At 45.2% G+C, this 25,497-nt stretch overlaps 1 protein-coding gene across 2 annotated transcripts in view; it reads right to left on the minus strand.

The window, feature by feature from the left end:
- NTPCR (nucleoside-triphosphatase, cancer-related) overlaps nucleotides 1-24,218 on the minus strand; it is a 32,567-nt gene extending 8,349 nt beyond the window's left edge. For both annotated transcript variants that reach the window (XM_075864295.1, XM_075864294.1), the window contains exons 1-3: nucleotides 24,134-24,218; nucleotides 17,584-17,746; nucleotides 15,972-16,077 (exon numbers count right to left, since the gene is read on the minus strand). In XM_075864295.1, coding sequence (XP_075720410.1) covers nucleotides 15,972-16,077; nucleotides 17,584-17,746; nucleotides 24,134-24,167 — 303 coding nt within the window. In that variant the 5' untranslated portion in view covers nucleotides 24,168-24,218. The remainder of the gene's footprint in view (nucleotides 1-15,971; nucleotides 16,078-17,583; nucleotides 17,747-24,133) is intronic.
- Between the last annotated feature and the right edge of the window lie 1,279 nt (nucleotides 24,219-25,497).

Genomic DNA, 25,497 nt, shown 5'->3' on the forward strand with positions numbered 1-25,497 from the left:
AATATTCCAACATATTGGGGGAGATTTATTAAAACTGGTATGTTATACGCCAGTCTTAATAAACAATTGGTTGGAGTAAGATGCGACACATTTATTAAGAGGCCAACACCTCTTAACCTCTTCCCGCCCTGCTCCGCAATCGTACGTCCTGCAGAGGGGTTGCTTCTCGCATCAGGACGTACAGTTGCGGAGTAGTTCCCGGCGTACACTGTCCTAACAGATAGTCTCCGGGAACCGAGAGGTCAGCTGACATTCCAGCCTTGCCGGTCAGCGGACCATCACCGCTGATTTAGCCAATTAACCCCATAAATGCGGTGACGATTGCGTTCGCCACATTTAAGGGGTTTGAAGCACATCGGCAGCCCCTACAAAGTGATTGTGGGGGCTGCCGATGCTTGTCGTGGCAATCGGAGGTCAGACAATAACCTCCGGGTTGCCATGTACGGAAGCCTCGAAGGAGCAGCCTCCGGCCGGTCCTCCGAGGCTTCCTGTCAGTGTGTCTGTCACGTCACAATGACAGTTGGAATGAATTACTCTAGGAAGGTAGTGTAATGTATTCCAGCAGCGATCAGAGCTGCAAGTCTAAGTGTCCCCTAGTGGGACAAGTGAAAAAAGTAAAAAAAAAAAAAAAAAAAAAAGTAATAAAAATGTTTTAAAAAGTGTCAAAATAAAAGTTATAAGTTATACAAACAAACACTGCATTTTTTTCCTATAATAAGACTTTCATTATAGGAAAAAAACGAACATGTTAAAAAAAGTACACATATCTGGTATCACCGCGTTCGTAACGACCCCAACTATAAAACTGTAGTGTTTATTTTTCCCGCACGATGAACACCCCAAAAAAAATCAATTAAAAACTACACCAGAATCGCTATTTTTTGGTCACCACCCCCCCTCCCAAAATAGAGAATAAAAAGTGATCACAAAAAGTCGCATGTACCCGAAAATAGTACCGATAAAAACTACAACCCGTCCCGCAAAAAACAAGCCCTTACACAGGTTTTGACTGAAAAATAAAAAAGTTACGGCTCTCAGAATATGGTGAGACAGAAAATTAATTATTTTATAAAAAAGTGATTTTATTGCGCAAATGCTGCAAAACATAAAAAAAAACTATATACATATGGTATCGCCGTAATCGTATCGACCCGCAATTAGGTCTCGGGTCTTACAGGCAACCGCGTCACCTGCCAGCTTGGAACTGTGTCCCCAGCGAAGGATTCTTCCTCTGTCTGCCAGACGTACAAAAGTCCTTACCGGAGGAATATCTCTAACTTGTAGAGGGTTGACAGAGAAGATGCAGGAATGGTCAATAATATTCTGTGGGGACTTCACAGTGTCCCCTGTCTCAAACAACCTAGACAAGGCATCGGCCCTCACATTCTTGTCGGCAAGTCGGTAGTGGAGCTCAAACTGGAACCGAGCGAAGAACAGCAACCACCTGGCTTGACGAGAATTCAGCCGTTGAGCCGACTGAAGATAGGTTAGGTTCTTGTGGTCCGTGAAGACCAGGATTAGATGAGCTGCGCCTTCTAGTAGGTGTCTCCACTCCTGCAGGGCCAGCTTGCTGGCCAGTAACTCCCGATCCTCAATCGAGTAGTTGCGCTCTACGGGAGAAAACAGCTTAGAGAAGTAGCCACATACCACAGTATTGCCTTTCGAACCTCTCTGGAACAAAAGTGCGCCAGCATCAACAGATGAGGCGTCCACCTCTAACAAAAACTGTAGGGACACATCAGGATCATGAAGAATTGAGGCGGACATGAAGGCCTTCTTTAAGCTCTTGAACGCGGCCCATGCTTCTGGAGGCCACACCTTGGCATTCATGCCCTTTTTGGTGAGGTTAGAGATGGGAGCGGTCAATGAGGAGAAGTTGGGAATGAACAGCCGGTAGAAGTTGGCGAATCCCAGGAAGCGCTGTATGGCCCTTAAGCCTTGAGGGCATGGCCATTCCAGGACAGCCTTTACCTTCTCAAGTTCCATTTTGAGGCCCTGATCGGAGAGGATATCGGAGAGGTGATTCTCCCTTAATCGAAGCAAAACCTGGCGGACATGTCTCTGATGAGTTACTGTATCTGGGAAAAAAATCTAAATGTCATCGAGATACACCACAACACAGACATAGAGATCACAAAAATGTCATTGATGAATTCCTGAAAAACCGTGGGGGCGTTACACAGGCCGAAGGGCATAACCAGGTATTCATAGTGCCCATCATGTGTATTAAATGCAGTCTTCCACTCGTCACCCTGACTAATCCGGATAAGATTGTAGGTCCCCCGCAGGTCTAATTTAGAAAGAAAATTTGCGCCCCGTATGCGATCAAATAGTTCAGAGATTAAGGGCAATGGGTATCTGTTCTTTACCGTGATCTGGTTGAGACCCCGGTAGTCAATGGGATCCGTGTTTTTTCTGGACAAAGAAAAACCCGGCTCCGGCCGGGGATGATGATTTACATATGAAGTCCCTCTCTAGATTCTCCTTAATATAGGCAGACATTGACTGGGTTTCAGGTAAGGAGAGAGGGTATACTCTACCACGAGGAGGGGACAAATTAGGAACCAAGTCAATAGGACAATCATACGCTCGATGTGGTGGCAACATCTCTGCCTCCTTCTTGACATCTGAGATTAACAAGGAGGTAACCCTGCCAATGACTGATGCGGGGGAGACGGAGGCGGATGGATATGCCCCAGACAGCGGTTGAGACACTTGGGGCCCCACTGAAGAACCTCTCCGGAGTTCCAATCCAGGACTGGAGCGTGTAGACGGAGCCAAGGCAATTCCAGCAGCACGGGGTTGATGGACTTGGGCAGGACAAACAGGGAGATGAGCTCAGAGTGAAGGGCTCCCCCTTGAAGCCTCAGCGGCTTGGTCACAGACAATACTAGGTCAGGCTGCGGCAGTCCATCTACCGAGGAAACGACCAATGGCTTCTCCAGAAGGGTAGTGGGCAAGTGAAGAAGATCCACAAGGTCTTTCCGTATAAAATTGGCTGCAGAGCCAGAGTCCAGATAGGCAGAGACCAGATGAGACCTCTCGCTAGCGGCAATGGTTACAGGGATGGACAGCTTGGAGGAGAGTTCTCTATCCAATGCGGTGTCACCCAGGGTTCTCTCTCCAACCAATCCTAGGCGTCAGAGTTTTTTGGCTTCTGGCGACATGGCCAGCGAGGCCGCAATATAGACAGAGTCCAGAAGTGCGCCTACGCGGTTTCTCCTGAACAGACAGTTTAAGCCGATCCACTTGCATTGGGACCTCGGGTGGAGTAGTAGATGAAGGCAAGAGGCGTTGCTGGAAGTTGGGCGCCAGTCTAGGAAGCCTTCCTTCTTGTCGAACCACTTGGGATCTTTTTCTGAGGCTCATGTCCACTCGGGTGGCAAGTAGAAACAGGTCGTCCAAGGTAGATCCCGAGCAGCAAGTTAGTCTTTGATCTCGGATGATAGGCCATGCCTTAAGGAAGCTACCAACGCCTCGTTGTTCCATGACAGCTCTCCTGTCAGGGTCCGGAACTGGATGGTGTACTCGGAGGCGTCCTCCTGGCGAAGGTTCAGCATAACAGTAGTAGAATAACCGCACGAACCCCTGGAAGTCTTGGGTCCCTGTCGTTCCCAGATTGGGTTCGCCCACGCCAAGGCCTTGCCAGCAGGTAACGAAATGAGGGCGATCCTGGCTCCGTCTGAAGGAAATGCTCTGGCGTGCAGGGTGAAGTGGATATGACACTGGTTAAGTCTCCATGGAAACGAGGTGGCAGTGGCAGCGAGAACGGAGGATCAGAACCGGAGCTGCCAGGAGGTGTAGCAGGAGGATTAGTCGGAGAAGCTGGAACAGGTGCAGAGAAGGAAGCAGCTAGTGCCCCTAAGCTGCTGTGTCATGGAGTCTACTGCATCAAGAAGTTGATCCTGTCGTGCTCGCAGGTCCTGCAGGTCTGCCTGCATGGCTTGGGAGGGTGACAGGCCCTTGAATTGACCAGCGGGGTCCATGGCCTGAGCGTACTGTCGCGGCACAGGGTGTGGACCCACTGGGCCGTACCGTGTAGCGGGATAGCAGCTGGCCAAACAGGTATAATACAATGTCTATAGTCCAGAAAGGGTACCTGAGGCAATGTAGGTAGTAGTGGTGGATTCAGGCTAAGATGAGGCTCCGACAGTAGACAGACACCCGGCGGGGTGTGACACAATAGATGCAGCGGAAGACACAACACGATTCCAACTCTTGACGGCACAGAGGCACGGTAGCACGGGATACATGGTACAGGCAGCAGGAATGGGTAACACTGGGAACTGGAAAACACTAGGAGGACATTTGCAATGACAAACCTTAGGTAACACAACAATGCTCAGGCAATGATCGAGAGGGCAGAGCCCCTTTTATAGTCCAGCAGCAATCTGGGCTAATTGCAGATTTTCTGCAACTGTGCGCGCACTGGCCCTTAAAGGCCGTGCGCGCTCCCTGCGGGAGACAGTGTCCGGACCAGGAAGTGAGTGCCGGCGTCTCTCAGGAGGGAGATGCCGCCGAGAATTCACACGTCCATGGCCGCGGCCGTCAGAGGGTAAGTCAGGACGATGGTCCGTGGCCATAGACGTTACATGCAGCACTCAGCGTCCCGAGTTCTGCATGATATACATACATCCTAACGCTGCCCGGAGTCAGTATCTTGTATGAGCCGTAGCATGCTAAGAAAGCCTCAGGGGACCCAGAGCGGAGAAGCAGAGCAGTGAGTTTACATATTTATTTTTTGTCAATGCAAACTGAGACTTTTGGGTTTTCTGTGACTTTTCTGCAAAGGTTGATAAATTCCACCCATAATCGCAAGTTATGCACACGGTATAACTTTCTTTGTGGCTAAACTGTATCAAAAATCATACTCACAAAACCAGATTTATGTATGAGCTATATTGGATCTTTTTTTTTTTATTATTATTTTTCCACATGGTTTCACCATAACAGCTGAGAATGCAGAGTCCTCCTTCCTCAAACCTCATCCACGAGTAACGGGGCAGTGTTTCCCAAAACGTCACAACGTGCTGAGGAGGTTTGAGGAAGGAGGACTCTGCATTCTCAGTTGTTATGGCGAAAATCATGGTGGGGAAAAACCTCTGACAATTCTTTCCAATTTTTTTCTTTTCATATTCAGGTGTACTAGAAAGACCAGTTTTCTTCTTGCTTCCCAACCTTAGGCCATCTGGTCCTGGATGTAACAAGGCTCTTGGATAGCTAAATTTTTTATAGTAGAACAGACTGCTTTAAAGAATGGGGTCTTTGTCTTCCGAAAGAAAAAACGACAGACCAATGATGTTATTGGAGTAAGATTCTGCAGCAGAATCAACCTTGCCCTTCTGGAGCAAACTGGAAATTAATACCCCTAGTTGGATGAATCCACAGCCGATTGTCTGGAGAAAGAAGTGGAGGGTCTTTGGGTAAGCAGCCTGGTTCTTTGCTCGAAGGCAAAGTTAACCTCTTCCCAAATCATCATTCTAAGGGCTTATTCAGACGAATGGTATATACGTCCGTGCAAAGCGCGTGATTTTCAAGCGCGTCGCACGGACCTCTATTAGTCTATGGGGACGGGCAGACAGTTGCGTGATTTTTACGCAGCGTGAGTCCGCTGCGAAAAACTCACGGCATGTCCGTTCTTTGTGCGCATTTCGCGTATCACGCACCCATTGAAAATCACGCGCACCATACGGAAGCACTTTTGAAGAGCATATAAGCATATACTACGGATACACATTTCACTAACTGACCTTAGAAATATGGAGGCTTTGGGAAGAGCAGCAAATTTGGTGTGGGCTGAAGGGTTAGTAAGATACATAATTAAAGGCAGTTTGTGAGAAAATGGCATATAGTAAATGAGTTGTTTATTTAAATGTTATTATACACATATTTAAAAAAAAAAAAAGAAAGAAAAATCTTGGTGCAGTTTTATGGGCGGAATCTCCACAGCAGAAAACAGTGGTTACATTAAAAAAAATAATAATAATTATACCTACCCCGTTCTCCATTGTCACAGCGATGCCATCTTCTGTTCTCGTTCAGGCCGGCCTCCTGGGATGATGCTGTAGCCCAAGTAACCGCTGCAGCCTGTGATTGCCTGCAGCAGTGACAAGGGATGAAATGTCATCCCAGGAGGCCGGCCTGGATGGAGAACAGAAGAGTGCGTCACTATAACAGCCAGGCTGAATGTATTAACTTTTTATTCATTTTACACAAATTGGAGTTGCGATTTTTGTGGCAAACTCACAGCTTTAAACAGCAAAAATCGCAATATTTGCCATTTGTTGCAGGTTTTTCCCTCCCTATTGAAATTATTAGGGAAAACCCACAACAGAAAAGCAGCCATTTGAAGCATAAATTAACATGCTATTTGTTCACATCTCATCCACTCTGCTGACACTGTAATAAACTGCAGATTTTCTGCACTGAAATTCGTAGCGGAAAATCCAGTGTTTATGCTACGTGTGAATATACCCTAAAAAGTGAATATATCACGTATATTTTTTTTTCCTCAATTAAAACCAGATAGTGAAACAATCTTTTTCTCAAGGCATCCTCCATGACAGCACCACAGGAGGTAAGACCCCACCTATAATATGGACAGGAAAAAGCACAAAAGGTTAAATAGCCCCACCCCACCATTCCTCCTCAGTGTATTCTCCTGTCCCTATCGGGCAATGAGAGGATACTACTGTTTCTGGGCTGGTGGAAGGGAAGGCTAGTAACAAATGGATCCACCAGGCACTGGGAGGTGTGCTCCTACCTACTCCTTTTGCTGCTCCCGTTCCCTTCTGGGTCCAGGACCTATGACAACCCCTCCTGCGCCGTTCTGGTAAAGCTGGGCTTGATACTGGCTGCGATCCTCTCCGGTGCTCCATAGCCATGCTACTTCCACGGGGGATGTAGCGTCGACTCCTCTAGGCCTAGCGTGCGCTCCACTGTGGGACGCACGCCGGCATAGTCCCTTCCAGTCGGCGTCATGACGCACTTCAGGTTTAGCGGCGATGCTCCGAAAAAACATGGCGCCGCCAACCACTAGCATCAGTGAAGATCCACATGGAATCTCCTTTCCCAGAAATGAGAAAGGGGTTAAAGGCCTACAGGAAGTAAAACAATCTCCAAGCAAAGGATTGGCTGATTTCTCCATGCTAATCCTAGTCACCTGGTTTAAAGGTCTCCTGGACAGAGGGTTAATTCTCAGCTAGGATCTCTGTTACGGACTACTGTTTTTATGACTGTCAAGTCCCTTGTCCTTGGGATGGATAATCTGGTTCTTCTGAGCTTTGCGTGGCCTCTGGATTCGTACGTTTGTTCCAGGGAAGGGGGTGAGATCTGTTTTTCTTACAACAGGCCGGCTTAATCCCGTTTTCTTGTCTATTTCTCGTGTATAGGCGGAAAAGGAGCCCCCTTCAAAGGCTAAATAAGAAACCCAGTTTCGTAGATGTGCTGTACTATATACACAAAAAAAAAATTCTGAAAATATGAACTTTTTCTATACACATTTGACATAAATTCTTATCAGGGATGGGTCAAACAGGAGATACAATACTCTCCGACATTCCTTTCTCAAGCATACCTCCCAACTAACTCCCCTCCCACACCTAAAAAATGAAAAATCATGGTGGAAGAGGATTTGGGTTCTAAAGGTGGCAGTTATATTCCCTCAGCATCAGGTGTACTAGAGGACAGAGAGATTGCACCTGTCTCCACACCACAGAAAGAAGAGTATTATTTCTCATCTGAATTTATGGTCAAACTGCTAGGGGCAGTGAGAAGTACAACGGGGTGGAAGAAGTCCAAGAATCACGCTCTGTCCAAGATGAGATGTTTGCGGGCCTAAGAACCCAGAGAAAAAAAAAAGTATTTCCTATACATAAAAACCTCAAAAGGACTAATTGAGGATGAATGGAAATTTCCAAAGAAACAGATCTCCATACCTCAGTATATTAGAGAAAGATACAATCGGAAAACCCCATAATATCCCGATTAACCCCTTGATCACAGTGTGTAACTGTTATCCGCCCCCCCTTCCTCTCCCGTCTATAAGGGAGCTTTTTTTTTGGTGTTTTTTAAAAATAAATGAATCATAAAACTCTAAAAAAAAAAGTCCATTTAGACAGCGTCCGTTTTAGTCAGCGTCAGTCAGGGTTAGTCAGCGTCCGGGTTGGTCAGCGTCCGGGTTGGTCAGCGTCCGGGTTGGTCAGCGTCCGGGTTGGTCAGCGTCCGGGTTGGTCAGCGTCCGGGTTGGTCAGCGTCAGTCAGTGTTAGTCAGCGTCAGTCAGTGTTAGTCAGCGTCAGCGTTAGTGTCCATTTAGTCAGCGTTAGTGTCCATTTAGTCAGCGTTAGTGTCCATTTAGTCAGCGTTAGCGTCAATTTAGTCAGTGTCAATCAGTGTCAGCGTCACTTAGTTTCAGACCATCTGTTAGCGTCAGATCGTTCCATTTGTCAATCAGTCAGCGTCCGTCATCGTCTTTTTGTCAGTGTAGTTTAGTCAGTGTTAGTTTTAGTGTCATAAAATAAAAAAATAAAAAAAATATTAGTGTACGTTAGTGTTAAGTCAGTCCGTCTGTTAGTCAGTGTCAGACCGTCTGTTTATAAAATCAGTCAGTTAGTCATCGTCTTTTTGTCAGTGTAGTTTAGTCAGTGTAGTTTAGTCAGTGTAGTTTAGTCAGTGTAGTTTAGTCAGTGTAGTTTAGTCAGTGTAGTTTAGTCAGTGTAGTTTAGTCAGTGTAGTTTAGTCAGTGTAGTTTAGTCAGTGTAGTTTAGTCAGTGTAGTTTAGTCAGTGTAGTTTAGTCAGTGTAGTTTAGTCAGTGTAGTTTAGTCAGTGTAGTTTAGTCAGTGTAGTTTAGTCAGTGTAGTTTAGTCAGTGTAGTTTAGTCAGTGTAGTTTAGTCAGTGTAGTTTAGTCAGTGTAGTTTAGTCAGTGTAGTTTAGTCAGTGTAGTTTAGTCAGTGTAGTTTAGTCAGTGTAGTTTAGTCAGTGTACTTTAGTCAGTGTACTTTAGTCAGTGTACTTTAGTCAGTGTACTTTAGTCAGTGTACTTTAGTCAGTGTACTTTAGTCAGTGTACTTTAGTCAGTGTACTTTAGTCAGTGTACTTTAGTCAGTGTACTTTAGTCAGTGTACTTTAGTCAGTGTAGTTTAGTCAGTGTAGTTTAGTCAGTGTAGTTTGGTCAGCGTCAGTTTGGTCAGTGTAGTTTGGTCAGCGTCAGTTTGGTCAGCGTCAGTTTGGTCAGCGTCAGTTTGGTCAGCGTCAGTTTGGTCAGCGTCAGTTTGGTCAGCGTCAGTTTGGTCAGCGTCAGTTTGGTCAGCGTCAGTTTGGTCAGCGTCAGTTTGGTCAGCGTCAGTTTGGTCAGCGTCAGTTTGGTCAGCGTCAGTTTGGTCAGCGTCAGTTTGGTCAGCGTCAATTTGGTCAGCGTCAATTTGGTCTGCGTCAATTTGGTCTGCGTCAATTTGGTCGGCGTCAATTTGGTCGGCGTCAATTTGGTCGGCGTCAATTTGGTCGGCGTCAATTTGGTCGGCGTCAATTTGGTCGGCGTCAATTTGGTCGGCGTCAATTTAGTCGGCGTCAATTTAGTCGGCGTCAATTTAGTCTGCGTCAATTTATTTAGTGTCAGTCAGCGTCAGACCGTCAGTTAGCGTCAATCAGTGTGTGATTGTCAGTTAGTTATTGTTTTTTTTGTCAGTATAGTTTAGACAGTGTTAGTGTAAAAAAATAAAAAAACATTAGTGTACGTTAGTATTTAGTGTTTTACGTAAAAAAAAAAAAAGAAGAACAAAAAAAATATTTTTTGTATACATATACATTCAATAAAAATGGCCCGCAAAACCTTCACTGCAGAGGAGGCATACGAGATACTCGCATCGGACACCGATACTGCGAGTGATGCTGGGTCCGCATTTGCTCTGTCCTCCTCAAGCGACACAGAGGAACCCCCTCGAAGGGTTAGTGTAAAAGTAACACCTGCACCTGAACCCAATTGGTTGCCCCCAACCTCCTACACCCCCCAAGTACCGGACTTTACTGATGCTGCAGGGGTCCAAGTCCAGACAGCAGGGCTGTCCGAGATTGAGTTTTTCCAGCTCTTTTTTTCGGACAGCCTTGTGGAAAATATTGTTGAGCAAACTAATCTATGTGCTCAACAATTTATTGTTGTCAACCCCGAAAGTTTTTATGCCAGGCCATACAGGTGGCATCCCACTGACAAAGCAGAAATGCTGCAGTACTGGGGATTGGTACTAAATATGGGTCTAACGAAAAAGCCATCGGTGAGGTCTTATTGGTCCACCGATATTCTGTACCACTGCCCCTTATACCGCACCACAATGCCCAGGGCTCGTTTTGAGGCAATACAGAAATTTTTACATTTCAATGACAATTCCCAGTGCCCCCCCCCCAGGATGACCCCAATTTTGATAGACTCTACAAAATTAGACCCCTTATTTCCCATTTGGCCCAAAAATTTTCAGCATCTTATACCCCTGGCAGAGAAATTGCCATTGACAAGTCCCTGGTGCATTTCAAGGGAAGGGTGAAGTTCAGGCAGTATTTGCCCAACAAACGTGCCAGGTATGGCATAAAAATTTACAAGTTGTGTGAGTCGGAGTCGGGCTACACTCACACGTTTAAAATATACGAGGGAAGGGACAGTCAAATTGAGCCCCCAAACTGTCCACCCATCCTGACCACAACTGGGAAGATTGTCTGGGACCTCCTGCACCCACTGTTTAATAAGGGGTACCACTTGTATATAGACAACTGGTATACAAGTGTACCCCTGTTCAAATGCCTGGCGGAGCAAAAAACAGTGGCGTGTGGGACGGTCCGCAAAAACCAGAGACAGCTCCCAAAAACCCTTCTCGGCCAACCCCTGCAGCGTGGGGAGAGCAGGGCACTCCTTAGCGAAGGGGTCCTCTTTTTGAAGTTCAGGGACAAGAAGGATGTCCTAATGCTGACATCAATCCATGATGCCACTTGCTCTCTTGTCCCTGTGCGTGGTGCAACACCCACCACCACGTCACGACCTGTCTGCATCCAGGCCTATAATAAGTTCATGGGGGGAGTGGACCTTTCTGACCAGATGCTTAAGCCGTACAATGGCATGCGGAAATCAAAAATTTGGTATAAAAAACTTGCGGTGCACTTTATCCAAATGGCATTGTACAACTCCTTTGTCATCTACAGGAGCACTGGTCAGGAGGGGACATACCTGGAGTACCAGGGAATGTGGCAGAGGTAGGGGAAAGTTCTGCCTCAGCAAGCACGGATGTCCCCAGGATAGTTCCAGGCCAGCACTTTCCTGGTGAAGTGCCGCCCACAGAAAAAAAAAAGGCGCCCCCAGAAAAAGTGTTGTGTCTGTGCCAGAAGAGGCATAAGAAAAGACACGACATATCAGTGTAACACCTGTCCCACCCACCCTGGACTGTGTATCAAGGAGTGCTTCCAAATATATCACACCTCTCTGGAGTTCTAAATTTTATTTTCACCCGTCCCTTTCATTTATAATTATAGTCCCTTCCATTTACAATTACCGTCCCTTTGATTTACCATAACCATGTCACCATTTAAAGAGGCTCTGTCACCAGATTTTGCAGCCCCTATCTGCTATTGCAGCAGATAGGCGCTGCAATGTAGATTACAGTAACGTTTTTATTTTTAAAAAACGAGCATTTTTGGCCAAGTTATGACCATTTTCGTATTTATGCAAATGAGGCTTGCAAAAGTACAACTGGGCGTGTTGAAAAGTAAAAGTACAACTGGGCGTGTATTATGTGCGTACATCGGGGCGTGTTTACTACTATTACTAGCTGGGCGTTGTGTATAGAAGTGTCATCCACTTCTCTTCACAACGCCCAGCTTCTGGCAGTGCAGATCTGTGACGTCACTCACAGGTCCTGCATCGTGTCTGCCACATCGGCACCAGAGGCTACAGTTGATTCTGCAGCAGCATCAGCATTTGCAGGTAAGTAGCTACATCGACTTACCTGCAAACGCCGATGCTGCTGCAGAATCATCTGTAGCCTCTGGTGCCGACACGATGCAGGACCTGTGAGTGACGTCACAGTGCTGCACTGCCAGAAGCTGGGCGTTGTGAAGAGAAGTGGATGACACTTCTATACACAACGCCCAGCTAGTAAAAGTAGTAAACACGCCCCGATGTACGCACATAATACACGCCCACTTGGACTTTTACTTTTCAACACGCCCACTTGGACTTTTGCAAGCCTCATTTGCATAAATACGAAAATGGTCATAACTTGGCCAAAAATGCTCGTTTTTTAAAAATAAAAACGTTACTGTAATCTACATTGCAGCGCCTATCTGCTGCAATAGCAGATAGGGGCTGCAAAATCTGGTGACAGAGCCTCTTTAAAAATTGAAGATCCCCCATAACAAAACTAAAAATTCCCATTATACCCCTAGATGAATACCTAGGATTTGTAATACCGTGTAGTATCTGCACAATTTTTTAGGCCTTTGCAAACATGACATGTGCCCAAAAATCATCCAAGTAAAATAAGGCCTCAAAATCCTTGTGATGTTCCAATACTTTCTGGCCCTGCCATACGTCCAGCAACAGCAGATTAGAGCCAATTTGAGGGTATTTCTAAACTCAGAAGAAATGGGCCAATAAGTATTGAGGTGCTTTTCTTCACTTGCATAATCAGTGTCTGAAAAATCTGTCCTATAAGTGAAGCATTTGTGAAAAAATTTGAAAATGTCCTTTTTCAGTCCACATTTCCACAAGATTCTGCAAAGAAACTGTGCCGTCAAAAAAGTGATGACACCCCTAGATAAATTCCTTGAGGGGTGTAGTATTCAAAATGGGGTAATTTATGGGTGTTTTCCATCGTTATGGGAGCTCAGAGTCTCTTCAAAGATCAAATGGGGCTGTTGAACCAATCATGCAAAACTTGGGCCCTGAAAATCTAAGGCTGCTCCTTCACTTCCAGGCACTGCCATGTGTCCACACAACATATTTAGATCACTTTGGGGGTATCTTTGAACTCGGTACAAATGGGCCAATAAGTATTGAGGTGCTTTTTTTCACTTGCATGCTCTGTATCTGAAAAATCGGTCCTATAAATGAAGCATTTGTGAAAAAATTTGAAAATGTCCTTTTTCACTCCACATTTCCACAAGATTCTGCAAAGAAACTGTGCCGTCAAAAAAGTGATGACACCCCTAGATAAATTCCTTGAGGGGTGTAGTATTCAAAATGGGGTAATTTATGGGTGTTTTCCATCGTTATGGGAGCTCAGCGTCTCTTCAAAGATCAAATGGGGCTGTTGAACCAATCATGCAAAACTTGGGCCCTGAAAATCTAAGGCTGCTCCTTCACTTCCAGGCATTGCCATGTGCCCACACAACATATTTGGATCACTTTGGGGGTATCTCCAAACTCGGTACAAATGAGCTAATAAATGTTGAGGTGTTTTTCTTCACTTGCATGCTCTGAACAATCTGTCTTATAAATGAAACATCGGTGAAAAAATTGAAAATAGCTTTTTTCACGCCAGATTTCGACAAGATTCTGCAAAAAAAATGTGTGGTCAAAAATGTGATCGCACACCGAGAAAAATTCTTAGAGGGGTGTAGTTATCAAAATGGGGCCATTTCTGAGAGTTTCCCATCATTATGGGGGCTCAGAGTCTCATGCAAAACTTGAGTCCTGAAAACCTAAGGCTTCTCCTTCACTTCCATGCACTGCCATGTGTCCACACAACATATTTGGACCACTTTGGGGGTATCTCTGAACTCGGTACAAATGGGCCAATAATGCTTTTCTTCACTTGCATGCTCTGTGTCTGAAAAATCTGTCCTATGAATGAAGCAGTTGTGAAAAAATTTTAAATGTTCTTTTTCACACCAGATATCCACAAGATTCTGCAAAAAAATTATGGGGTTAAAAAAAATTGATCACACCCCTAGAAAAAAATTTCTTGAGGGGTCCACTTTCCAAAATGGGGTCACTTTTGGGGGGTTTCCACTGTTTTGGTCCCTCCAGGGCATTGCAAACGCGACATGGCACTGAAAACTATTCCAGCAAAATCTGTTCTCCAAAATCCAAATGACGCTCCTTCTCTTCTTATACTTACACATTAACAATACTGAAGTGTTACATACACGGAATGTATATTCACAATCTCTGCACTTCGTCATTCTGTCTGTAGTAGTTACAGCAGAGGAAGCGTGATCTCGCGAGATCTCGCTGTAAATGACAGGTTACAACGAGATCACGCTTCCTCTGCTGTAACTATCACAGACAGAGTAACGAAGTGCAGAGATTGTGAATAGACATTCCGTGGAATGTCTATTCACTGTCTAAACACTTCAGTATTGTTAATGTGTAAGTATTAGGCCTCATTTACACGAGCGTATTATACGCGCGTGCGACGCGCGTGCTTTTCACGCGTGTCGTACGCACCTATAATAGTCTATGGGGCTGTTTAGACGATGCGTGAATTTTGCGCAGTGCGCGTGCGTTGCGTAAAACTCACGACATGTTCTAAAATCGTGCGTTTTTCGCGCATCACGCACCCATTGAAGTCAATGGGTGCGTGAAAACCACGCATGCCGCACGGAAGCACTTCCGTGCGAACTGCGTGATTCGCGCAAGAGCTGTCAAACTCCTGAATGTAAACAGAAAAGCACCACGTGCTTTTCTGTTTACAAACATCCAAACGGAGTGTCAAATTCGAGATGAGCGCACCGAACTTCACCGGGTTCGGCCAAACTCGTTTTGACCGAAACCGGTAAAAAATGTTCGGGTACGCGACGTCAGGAGACAGTCTCTGTCCACGGTGCTGAAAGCGTTAAACTGGTTCAGCACCATGGACAGTGACTTCCGCTCCGAAAATCCATGAACCTGTAAAAAAAAAAAGACGTTCTGACTTACCGATAACTCCGGTCCGACCTCCCGGGATGACAGTTAAGTCCAAGTGACAGCTGCAGCCAATCACAGGCCAAGCACAGGCTGCAGCCAATCACAGGCTGCAGCGGTCTCATGGACTGCGGCGTCATCCTGGGAGGTGGGGCCGGATGACGAGAGAGGGACGCGTCACCAAGGCAACGGCCGGGAGACCGGACTGGAGGAAGCAGGCAGTTCATGGTAAGTTTGAACATCTTTTTTTATTCACAGGTTGGTGTATATTGTGATCGGCATTCACTGTCGCGGGTGCTGAAAGAGTTACTGCTGATCAGTTAGCTCTTTCAGCACCTTGGACAGTGACGGGCGTCGACTAGCCTCATCTCTATGATGGCGGCTGCGCGAAAATCACGCAGCCGCGCATCATACACGGATGACACACGGAGCTGCCAAGTGCCTTTTGCGCGCGCAAAACGCAGCGTTTTTTGCGCGCGCAAAACGCACACGCTCGTGTAAATGAGGCCTAAGACAGCACATAAGGATCTAGCAGGATCCCTATGCGCTGAGTAAATGAATGGAGAGGAGTGCATGACGCTGATTGGTCAGCGTCATACACTCCTCTGTACAACGCCCACTTGGTCTAAAGTAAAAATATGCCCAGTTGGGCATTAAGCAACTCATTAGCATAAATCTAAAATCGCTAATAAAGTGGTGAAAACAGATCGTTTTATTAAATAAAAAGCATTACGGTCACCTACATTATAGCGCCAATCTCCTTATATAGGAGATAGGGCACTTATAATGTGGTGACAGAGCCTCTTTAAGGCTGCGCAGTGTTGCAGGTAAAACTTACGTTTAGCATCTTGGCCACTCCTTGTGGCCTTACTCAAAGCTATGGATCTATAGCAACATTGTGTACACATTTACATCACAACATTTTTATAATATAGGTATGTAGTTAATAAAGTTGACAGCTCTTTGCGTTATAAATTATGCTATTTTAACTGTAATCAATGGTTCTTGCTTTTACCTTCTAGGAAAACTTTGAGGCATCTTAAAATAATTAAATATATTACATTATAAAAACTACAACTCAAAATACCTTTCCAAAACTGTCCATAAGAGGAAGTACAAATTGTTCAAATGTACTGATGTCCACAATATACTGCCCAACTCTGTGTGTACAATCCTCATTCCTTAAGTCAGCACTGAAAAGGGAAAATAAATTAGCTGTAAATATAGTAAATGCAATAAAAGAGAAGTGCCTTTAAATACCATTATCTGATATACGTAAATTTCCCTAAAATACGAGTCAATTGAGCTGCCCAGCAGCTTAGTTGATTCAAATCAACAGCAAATACGTACCACAGCTATTTTTCCATAAGATATGGATCTGTATTTCAGAAATTTACTGCCTTACATCTATTAAAAAGAGAAAGGAGCAAACGAGCGCTGATCGACCTGTTGTATGGTCTATCTGCACTCATTTAAAAGGAACTATATCTGCCCATGAAAAAAGCAACTTAGGGCCTGTTCACATCAGCGTTGGCTTTCCGTTCCGGGGTTCCGTCGGAGGTTTCCGTCGGGTGAACCCCGAAAACGGAAAGTGAAACCACAGCTTCCGTTTCAGTCACCATTGATATCAATGGTGACGGAAACATCGCTAATGGTTTCCGTTCGTCACCATTCTGGCAGGTTTCCGTTTTAACGACGGAATCAATAGCGGAGTGGACTGCGCTACTGATTCTGTCGGAAAAACGGAAATCTTCCGCAATAGTGACGAACGGAAACCATTAGCGATGTTTCCGTCACCATTGATATCAATGGTGATTGAAACGGAAGCTGTGGTTTCACTTTCACTTTCCGTTGCGGAGTTCATCCGACTGAAACCTCCGACGGAACCCCGGAACGGAAAGCGAACGGTGATGTGAACAGGCCCTTAATACTACAAATGTTTGGCCACCTGAAGATTCACCAGCTAGCAAACAGCTGACCATCACGAGTCGCTTTAATTTTAGCAATGGTTGGCCAGATGATCTCCAAGTTTAATTGTAGATCAACGAACATTTTTGTTAGGCCCAGTTCTCATCAGCATTGCCCTTCCATTGAGGGGTTCTGTCGGGTTAACCCCTCAACGGAAATATAAACCGTCGCTACCATTTGCATCACCATTAATCTCAATGGTGACGGAAACTTTGCTAATGGTTTCTGTTTATCACCTTTGTGAACGGGTTCCGTTGTTTCAATTGAATCAATAGCGCAGTCGACTGACGGAAACCTCCGATAGAACCCCTCAACGGAAGGGCAACGCTGATTTGAACAGGGCCTTAACTGTACTTAGAAGTGTCAGTCCTCTATCTAATTGATCATTTTTAGGTTTTCTGGATCAACCTTATAGATAATGGAAAAGAAGAAGTTTGTAAAATTGGTAAATAGAAAGGTTACTTGGTTTAGGCCCCATGCACACAAACATATTTTTGCGGCCGCAATTCACCTGCAAATCTGCGGGTAAATTGCAGCCCCATTTATTTCAATGGGCCTATGCACACGACTATGGTTTCCACAGTCCGTGCATTTCCCAGGAGCCTGGACCGCAAAAAGATAGGACATGTCTTATTACGGCTGCATTTTGCGGTCCAGGCTCGTTGAAATGAATGATCACGGCCCGTGCACACCACTACGGTCGTGTGCATAAGGCCTTATTGTTTTCATACCTAATTCTTGCCAATTTTTCACGATTTCCTGTCATGGTTACAACATCGAATCCTATTCTTCTATGCCCCTGCCTGACTTCTTCTGTATAAAATCCATCAACAGGAACTCTGGATGATATCAACACTTCAGAGGCTTTTCGAATTAAAGTTGTCTTTCCAATACCTTTAATGAAAAAATTAATATAAATTTATATGCACTTCTTTAAACGATAATATCTTTGCAACCACTTTGAATATCACAACTATTTTAACTTTAGTTTTTACAAGACTTATGAGGCTTATTAGTTTAATTAATTCAGTGTTTTTAATTTTTATTACGAGCAGACAAATCACAAAAAATGACTTTTGTAATTTTTTTTATATATATTTAACTGTATCATATGTAGAAAGAGATATATCTATATCATATGTAGAAAGAGATACATCTATATCATATGTAGAAAGAGATACATCTATATCATATGTAGAAAGAGATACATCTATATCATATGTAGAAAGAGATACATCTATATCATATGTAGAAAGAGATACATCTATATCATATGTAGAAAGAGATACATCTATATCATATGTAGAAAGAGATACATCTATATCATATGTAGAAAGAGATACATCTATATCATATGTAGAAAGAGATACATCTATATCATATGTAGAAAGAGATACATCTATATCATATGTAGAAAGAGATACATCTATATCATATGTAGAAAGAGATACATCTATATCATATGTAGAAAGAGATACATCTATATCATATGTAGAAAGAGATACATCTATATCATATGTAGAAAGAGATACATCTATATCATATGTAGAAAGAGATACATCTATATCATATGTAGAAAGAGATACATCTATATCATATGTAGAAAGAGATACATCTATATCATATGTAGAAAGAGATACATCTATATCATATGTAGAAAGAGATACATCTATATCATATGTAGAAAGAGATACATCTATATCATATGTAGAAAGAGATACATCTATATCATATGTAGAAAGAGATACATCTATATCATATGTAGAAAGAGATACATCTATATCATATGTAGAAAGAGATACATCTATATCATATGTAGAAAGAGATACATCTATATCATATGTAGAAAGAGATACATCTATATCATATGTAGAAAGAGATACATCTATATCATATGTAGAAAGAGATACATCTATATCATATGTAGAAAGAGATACATCTATATCATATGTAGAAAGAGATACATCTATATCATATGTAGAAAGAGATACATCTATATCATATGTAGAAAGAGATACATCTATATCATATGTAGAAAGAGATACATCTATATCATATGTAGAAAGAGATACATCTATATCATATGTAGAAAGAGATACATCTATATCATATGTAGAAAGAGATACATCTATATCATATGTAGAAAGAGATACATCTATATCATATGTAGAAAGAGATAGATAGAGAGAGATATATATATATATGTACACTGTGCAGCTCTGCTAACAGTATGGCTGGGTTCACACAACCTATTTTCAGGCGTAAACGAGGCGTATTACGCCTCGATTTACGCCTGAAAATACGGCTCCAATACGTCGGCAAACATCTGCCCATTCATTTGAATGGGTTTGCCGACGTACTGTGCCGACGACCTGTCATTTTACGCGTCGCTGTCAAAAGACGACGCGTAAAATGACTGCCTCGTCAAAGAAGTGCAGGACACTTCTTTGGACGTAATTTGAGCCGTTTTTCATTGAATCCAATGAAGAACAGCTCCAAATTACGGACGTCAAAGACGCCTCACAAAACGCGAGTACGAGCAATTACGTCTGAAATTACGGAGCCGTTTTCTCCTGAAAACAGCTCCGTAATTTCAGACGTAATGGTCGTTATCGTGTGCACATACCCTTAGTCGTCTTCTCTCTCCATCACCTTGGATCGCTGTGAGGGGAGAGTGAAGAGGGCTATAAGGCTATATTCACATGATGTGAAAAAAAGGGCACTTTAGCAACGGATTAACGGTCAGTTTTTCATGGCTGTTTTGCATCAATGTCTCTCAAAATTTGAATCCATTTCCCGGCTGTCTGACCGTTTTTAACTGCCATTTGGCATCTGTTTTTCATGGACATTAAAAAAAAAATTTGATGAATTTTAATTATTAATGTTTTTTGTCCCAACCCCGTCAAAACACCATAGTGCCCATGTAGATAGTGACACAATACCACTGTAAATAGTGCCACAGTGCCCACATAGTGCCACAGTGCCCACTGTAGATAATGCAACACCCCCTGTATATAGCACCCTCCTGTAGATAGCACCACACACCCTGCAAGATAGCAACACCCCCCCCTGCAAGATAGCAACACCCCCCCCCTGCAGATAGCAACACCCCCCCTGCAGATAGCAACACCCCCCCTGCAGATAGCAACAACCCCCCCTGCAGATAGCAACATCCCCCCCCTGCAGATAGCAACATCCCCCCCCTGCAGATAGCAACCCCCCCCTGCAGATAGCAACCCCCCCCCTGCAGATAGCAACCCCCCCCCCTGCAGATAGCAACCCCCCCCCCTGCAGATAGCAACCCCCCCCTGCAGATAGCAACCCCCCCCTGCAGATAGCAACACCCCCCTGCAGATAGCAACCCCCCCCTGCAGATAGCAACCCCCCCCCTGCAGATAGCAACACCCCCCCCCTGCAGATAGCAACACCCCCCTGCAGATAGCAACCCCCCCCCCTGCAGATAGCAACACCCCCCCCCTGCAGATAGCAACACCCCCCCCTGCAGATAGCAACACCCCCCCCCTGCAGATAGCAACTCCCCCCCTGCAGATAGCAACATCCCCCCCCCCTGCAGATAGCAACATCCCCCCCCCCCTGAAGATAGCAACATCCCCCCCCTGCAGATAGCAACATCCCCCCCCTGCAGATAGCAACATCCCCCCCCTGCAGATAGCAACATCCCCCCCCTGCAGATAGCAACATCCCCCCCTTGCAGATAGCAACATCCCCCCCTTGCAGATAGCAACATCCCCCCCCTTGCAGATAGCAACATCCCCCCCCTTGCAGATAGCAACATCCCCCCCCTTGCAGATAGCAACATCCCCCCCCCTTGCAGATAGCAACATCCCCCCCCTTGCAGATAGCAACATCCCCCCCCTTGCAGATAGCAACATCCCCCCCCTTGCAGATAGCAACATCCCCCCCCTTGCAGATAGAAACATCCCCCCCTTGCAGATAGCAACATCCCCCCCTTGCAGATAGCAACATCCCCCCCCCTGCAGATAGCACCACTGTAGCTCCCTGTAGAAGCGGATTCCCCCTGGCCGGGGATTCCGCTCCTACAGGGAGCCCCGAATGTCTCTGTCTTTAAGGGTTAACTCTAAAAGCGGAATACCCTGCCAGAGCAGGGATTCTGCTCCAGGAGTAGCCCCTGACGTCACTATCCATATATGAACAGTGACGCCAGGGGCTTCTCCAGTAGCAGAATCCCCGGCCAGAGTGTCGGCCAGGGATTCCGCTCCTAGAGAGAGCCCCTAACGTCACTGTCCAAATGGACAGTGACATCGGGGGCTCTCTCTAGAAGCGGAATCCCCGCAAGTGGCACTGGGGATTCTGCTCCTGGAGGGAGTTTAGGTGGCACTATCTACAGTGGTGGGGTGCGATGCTATCTACAGCAGGGGGTTGCTATCTACAGGGGGGTTGCGCTATCTACAGGGGGATGGAGAGACGTCGGGGGCTCCCTCAAGGAGAGCAATCCCCTGCCCGGGGATTCCGATCCTAGAGGGAGCTTAGGTGGCGCGATCTACAGAGGGTTTTGCTCTACCTACGGGGGGTTGTGTGTTACGCTTTGTACAGTGTGGGGTGTATTCCATGGCTCAGAGTGCAGTGCTGCTCACACTGAAGCAGCACTGCACTCATTAAACCCCGTTCCAGGCTGTCAACGTTTATATACGTGACAACTGCATGGGGCATCGGCAGATGGAACGTATATAGCCGTATGGCAGTCGTGTAGTGGTTAAAGATATCTAGAAATCAGAATAGATACTTTACTTTCAATTTATTGTATATTATTTTTTCACTGACACACACTGGTTTTGCACTAATTGTGCATTTATTTTATATTTTTTTCTTTATATTATGGAATATGTAGTATTTTTACAATTGATGTGATTAATTATATTGCACTGAACTCGTTTTTATTATTATTTTTATATCAATTAATACTTAAGGTGTGCCACAGTGCCCATGTAGATAGTGCCACAGTGCCCATGTATATAGGGCCACAACCCCTTAAAGATATCGCCACCCCACTGTAGATAGCAATACCCCCCTTGTAGTCATTGGGACACCCCCTAGGGGCGGAATCCCCAGCAACACTAGGAGCCACTAACGTCACTGTCCATATATGGACAGTGACGTCAAGGGTTCCCCGGGCCCAGCGCTCTGTACTAATGCTGAAGCAGGAAGCTGATGGTTTCCTGCTTCAGCATTGGGTTCACCTGTATTTGCATCCTGAGGACACAGATACAGTTGAGTCCGGGACATACCACCAGCTACCCAGGACAGCGCCTGAAATTCGGGACTGACCCGCTGAATCAGGGACAGTTGGGAGGTATGGTAGGGGGTCAATTCAACTACACCGGCTACTGCCAGTCTCAGTCTTTCCAGCCGGCGAGGTCTACCTGCAGTCTGTCTTCTACGTAGTAAATGGTCAGAGTGAGACTCAGACTGGCTGCCGCTGTATGCTCTATACCTACTGGGAGTGACTGTGAGACTCACCAATCCCAGCCCTGCTTGTAGCTTTACCACGCTAATTAAACGCGGGAAAGCTACAAGCGGGACTGTGATTGGTGAGTCCGACACTCAATCCACCCCTGCCTGGTCTCGGTCTGAGCCAAGGTCGTGATGTCACTCGTCACGGACGTAAGGTCAGGACCAGGTGACTCACTGGTCCCAGCCCTGACCCAAAGACGGTCTGTCTCTGACTGAGGTGAACTCAGTCAGAGACAATCACAGACTGTCATACTCTCCTCCGCAGCCGCCCCAAGTCCACTCTTCTGTCCCCGCCTAATTGCCAGCTGCAGGGCAAGCTGCTGCAGGCCCGTTTCCCTTCTTGTTTGCACGCACGCACAATGCAAATTATCAGAGGCAACAGAAGAAATGCCGGACAGTTTTTGCATCTGTTGTTTTTCTGTATCTGGTTTTTGCGGACTGTCTGTAAATTTATAGACGGTTGGCAACCCCGTCACCGTCTTCACACACCACACAGATCTGTGAAAAACATACCTCCAGAGACGGAGGGAGAGCAGTGCAGTGCAGTGCAGTGGAGATAAGAGTCATGTGATCTATATAGTTTTGTTCTTCAGAGGGGGAAGGAGAAAAGGGAAGATAATCACGTGTTCACAATACGAAACTTCACACGCGGAGAAAGACACCAGAAGAATGGTCAAGTGACTACATGTGTGACTTACAGAGGCATTTCACTTACAGGCAGACATTATTGCAGTTTTACCATCTTCACATAGTTTTTTAAAGACTGGATTACCCCTTTAACCACTTCCTTCACAATCACATACTGTAAAGGCCCTATTACAGCGCCCAACTTTGGCCAGTGCAGTGAGCGCCGATCAACGAGACAGCTCGTTGATCTGCGCTCGTTTGCTCCTGTCACAAGGAGCTATGTATGGGGATGAGCGGTCGTTACTCCAATCGCTTGTCCCCATACATTATGTGTATGTGTGGGGGCAGCTATGGGGGGCCTTATACCGTGTGGGGGAAGCTATGGGGGGGCCTTATACCATGTGGGGGCAGCTATGGGGGGCCTTATACCGTGTGGGGGCAGCTATGGGGGGCCTTATACCGTGTGGGGGGCAGCTATAGGCCTATTATACCGTGTGGAGGGCAGCTATAGGGCTATTATGCTGTGTGGGGGCAGCTATAGGGCTATTATGCTGTGTGGGGGCAGCTATAGGGCTATTATGCTGTGTGGGGGCAGCTATAGGGCTATTATGCTGTGTGGGGGCAGCTATAGGGCTATTATGCTGTGTGGGGCAGCTATAGGGCTATTATGCTGTGTGGGGGCAGCTATAGTTCTATTATGCCGTGTGGGGGCAGCTATAGGGCTATTATACCGTGTGGGGGCAGCTATAGGGCTATTATACCGTGTGGGGGCAGCTATAGGGCTATTATACTCTGGGGGCAATGTCAGGGGGTATATTATATAAAGTAATATACAGCAGGTTCAGGCAATAAATATTCATTTAATGGTGTAGCATGCAAATAGGGGGCATGGCATGCAAAAGGGGTGTGGCCTAGAAAACCATTCATTAATTGTAATCGACGTTACACGTTCAATTAATCGCGATTTTGATTTAGATCATAATCACCCAGCCCTAACGGAGTGTATGACCCTTACATAAACAGCAGCAGTGTCACACCACCTAACCAGAAGTGTTTTTAATGTCTTGAGACACTCCTGTTTGTCAGAAAATACCTTGAAAAACAACTATATCACAACAAGGGATCAAACCACTGTGAAGTTTATGATTAAAACATCATTACCTGGAGGACCAGTTAGAAACACGTGACTGTGCATTGCTGCACTCTGTTTACATGCAGCAAAAGACCTTTGTTAGAATGCAGCAGCAGCAGCAGCAGCCTGGTAAGCAGTACCACGTGATACCACTTCACTCTTCTCTGCCATTCACTTCCTGTTCACTTGGTAGTGACGTAGATGCGAGAGTGGAGTGGTTTAAAGGAGGTCACGTGACCACATAGAGAGGCGCGGCTACTCCTAATGCAGCTGTATGTAGGGGGAGTGACGGAGAGCCTGCTGCCCCGAGGTAACGCTCTGGTGGTCTGGAAATCTACTTCATTTTGGAGAGTAGTTTATTGTGATATCGTTCAGTCAATAGATTATTTCATTGGCTCTGGAACACTGCTGAGATTGGAAACATAGGTCTGGTCTGTTACACAAAGGCAGTACTAGCTCCTTGGATGAGTTCTAGTCCTGTTAAAATAACTAAAGTTCAATATGTTAAAATGACTCTTAACCTTCTTGTCCAGCTGACAATCTTCTTGGTGGCAGACATTATAGTAGACCACTGCAAAAGATTGAAATCGGAACACGCTGAGGATATCGGGTGGAGTAAACAGAAGTACATGATATCCCCTGAGCCCGCAGCACTCCTGAGGAGTCATATGGGGACTGCAGGACGTGAAGTGAAGGGGCTTTTACACTGGACGATTATCGGGCAGACAAGTGTTAATAGAACGCTCCTACCCGATAGGAACGATCAGCAGATCAACGAGCAAACGCTCAATCATCTGCTGGTCGTATCGTTCTAACCATTTTTCAGTTTTTCACTCCCCACGCTCCAAGATCCATAATTTTTTATTTTTTTTCCGTCAATAGAGACGTGTGAGGGCTTATTGTTTGCAGGACGAGTTATAGTTTCTAGTGGCACAATTCAAAGTACCATATAATGTACTGGGAAACTGAAAAAAAATTATATGTGGGCTGAAATAGGAAAAAACAGATCCCTACATTGCTTTTTTTTGGGGGGTTTTCACTTTTATGGCTTTCACTGTGCGGTAAAAATGACAACTGAATTTTATTCTGCGGGTCAATACGATTACGGCGATACCAACTTTATATAGTTTTTTTATATATATTACTACTTTTAAAAAGAAAAAAACATTTTGTTAAAAAAAAAAATAGTTTTTCACCACATTCTGATTTTTTTATTTTTCCGTGGATTGAGCGGTGTTCTTTTTTGCGGGACGAGCTGTCGTTTTTTTGGTACATACAACTTATTGATCACTTTTTATTACATTTTGTTTGCGAGCGACGGTGACCAAAAAACTGCGTTTTTTGAGGGTTACATATTTTGTTTTTTACTGCGTTCACTGTGCGAACATAATAA

The sequence above is a fragment of the Rhinoderma darwinii genome, chromosome 4, assembly GCF_050947455.1.
Source record: "Rhinoderma darwinii isolate aRhiDar2 chromosome 4, aRhiDar2.hap1, whole genome shotgun sequence".
Classification (NCBI taxonomy): domain Eukaryota; kingdom Metazoa; phylum Chordata; class Amphibia; order Anura; family Rhinodermatidae; genus Rhinoderma; species Rhinoderma darwinii.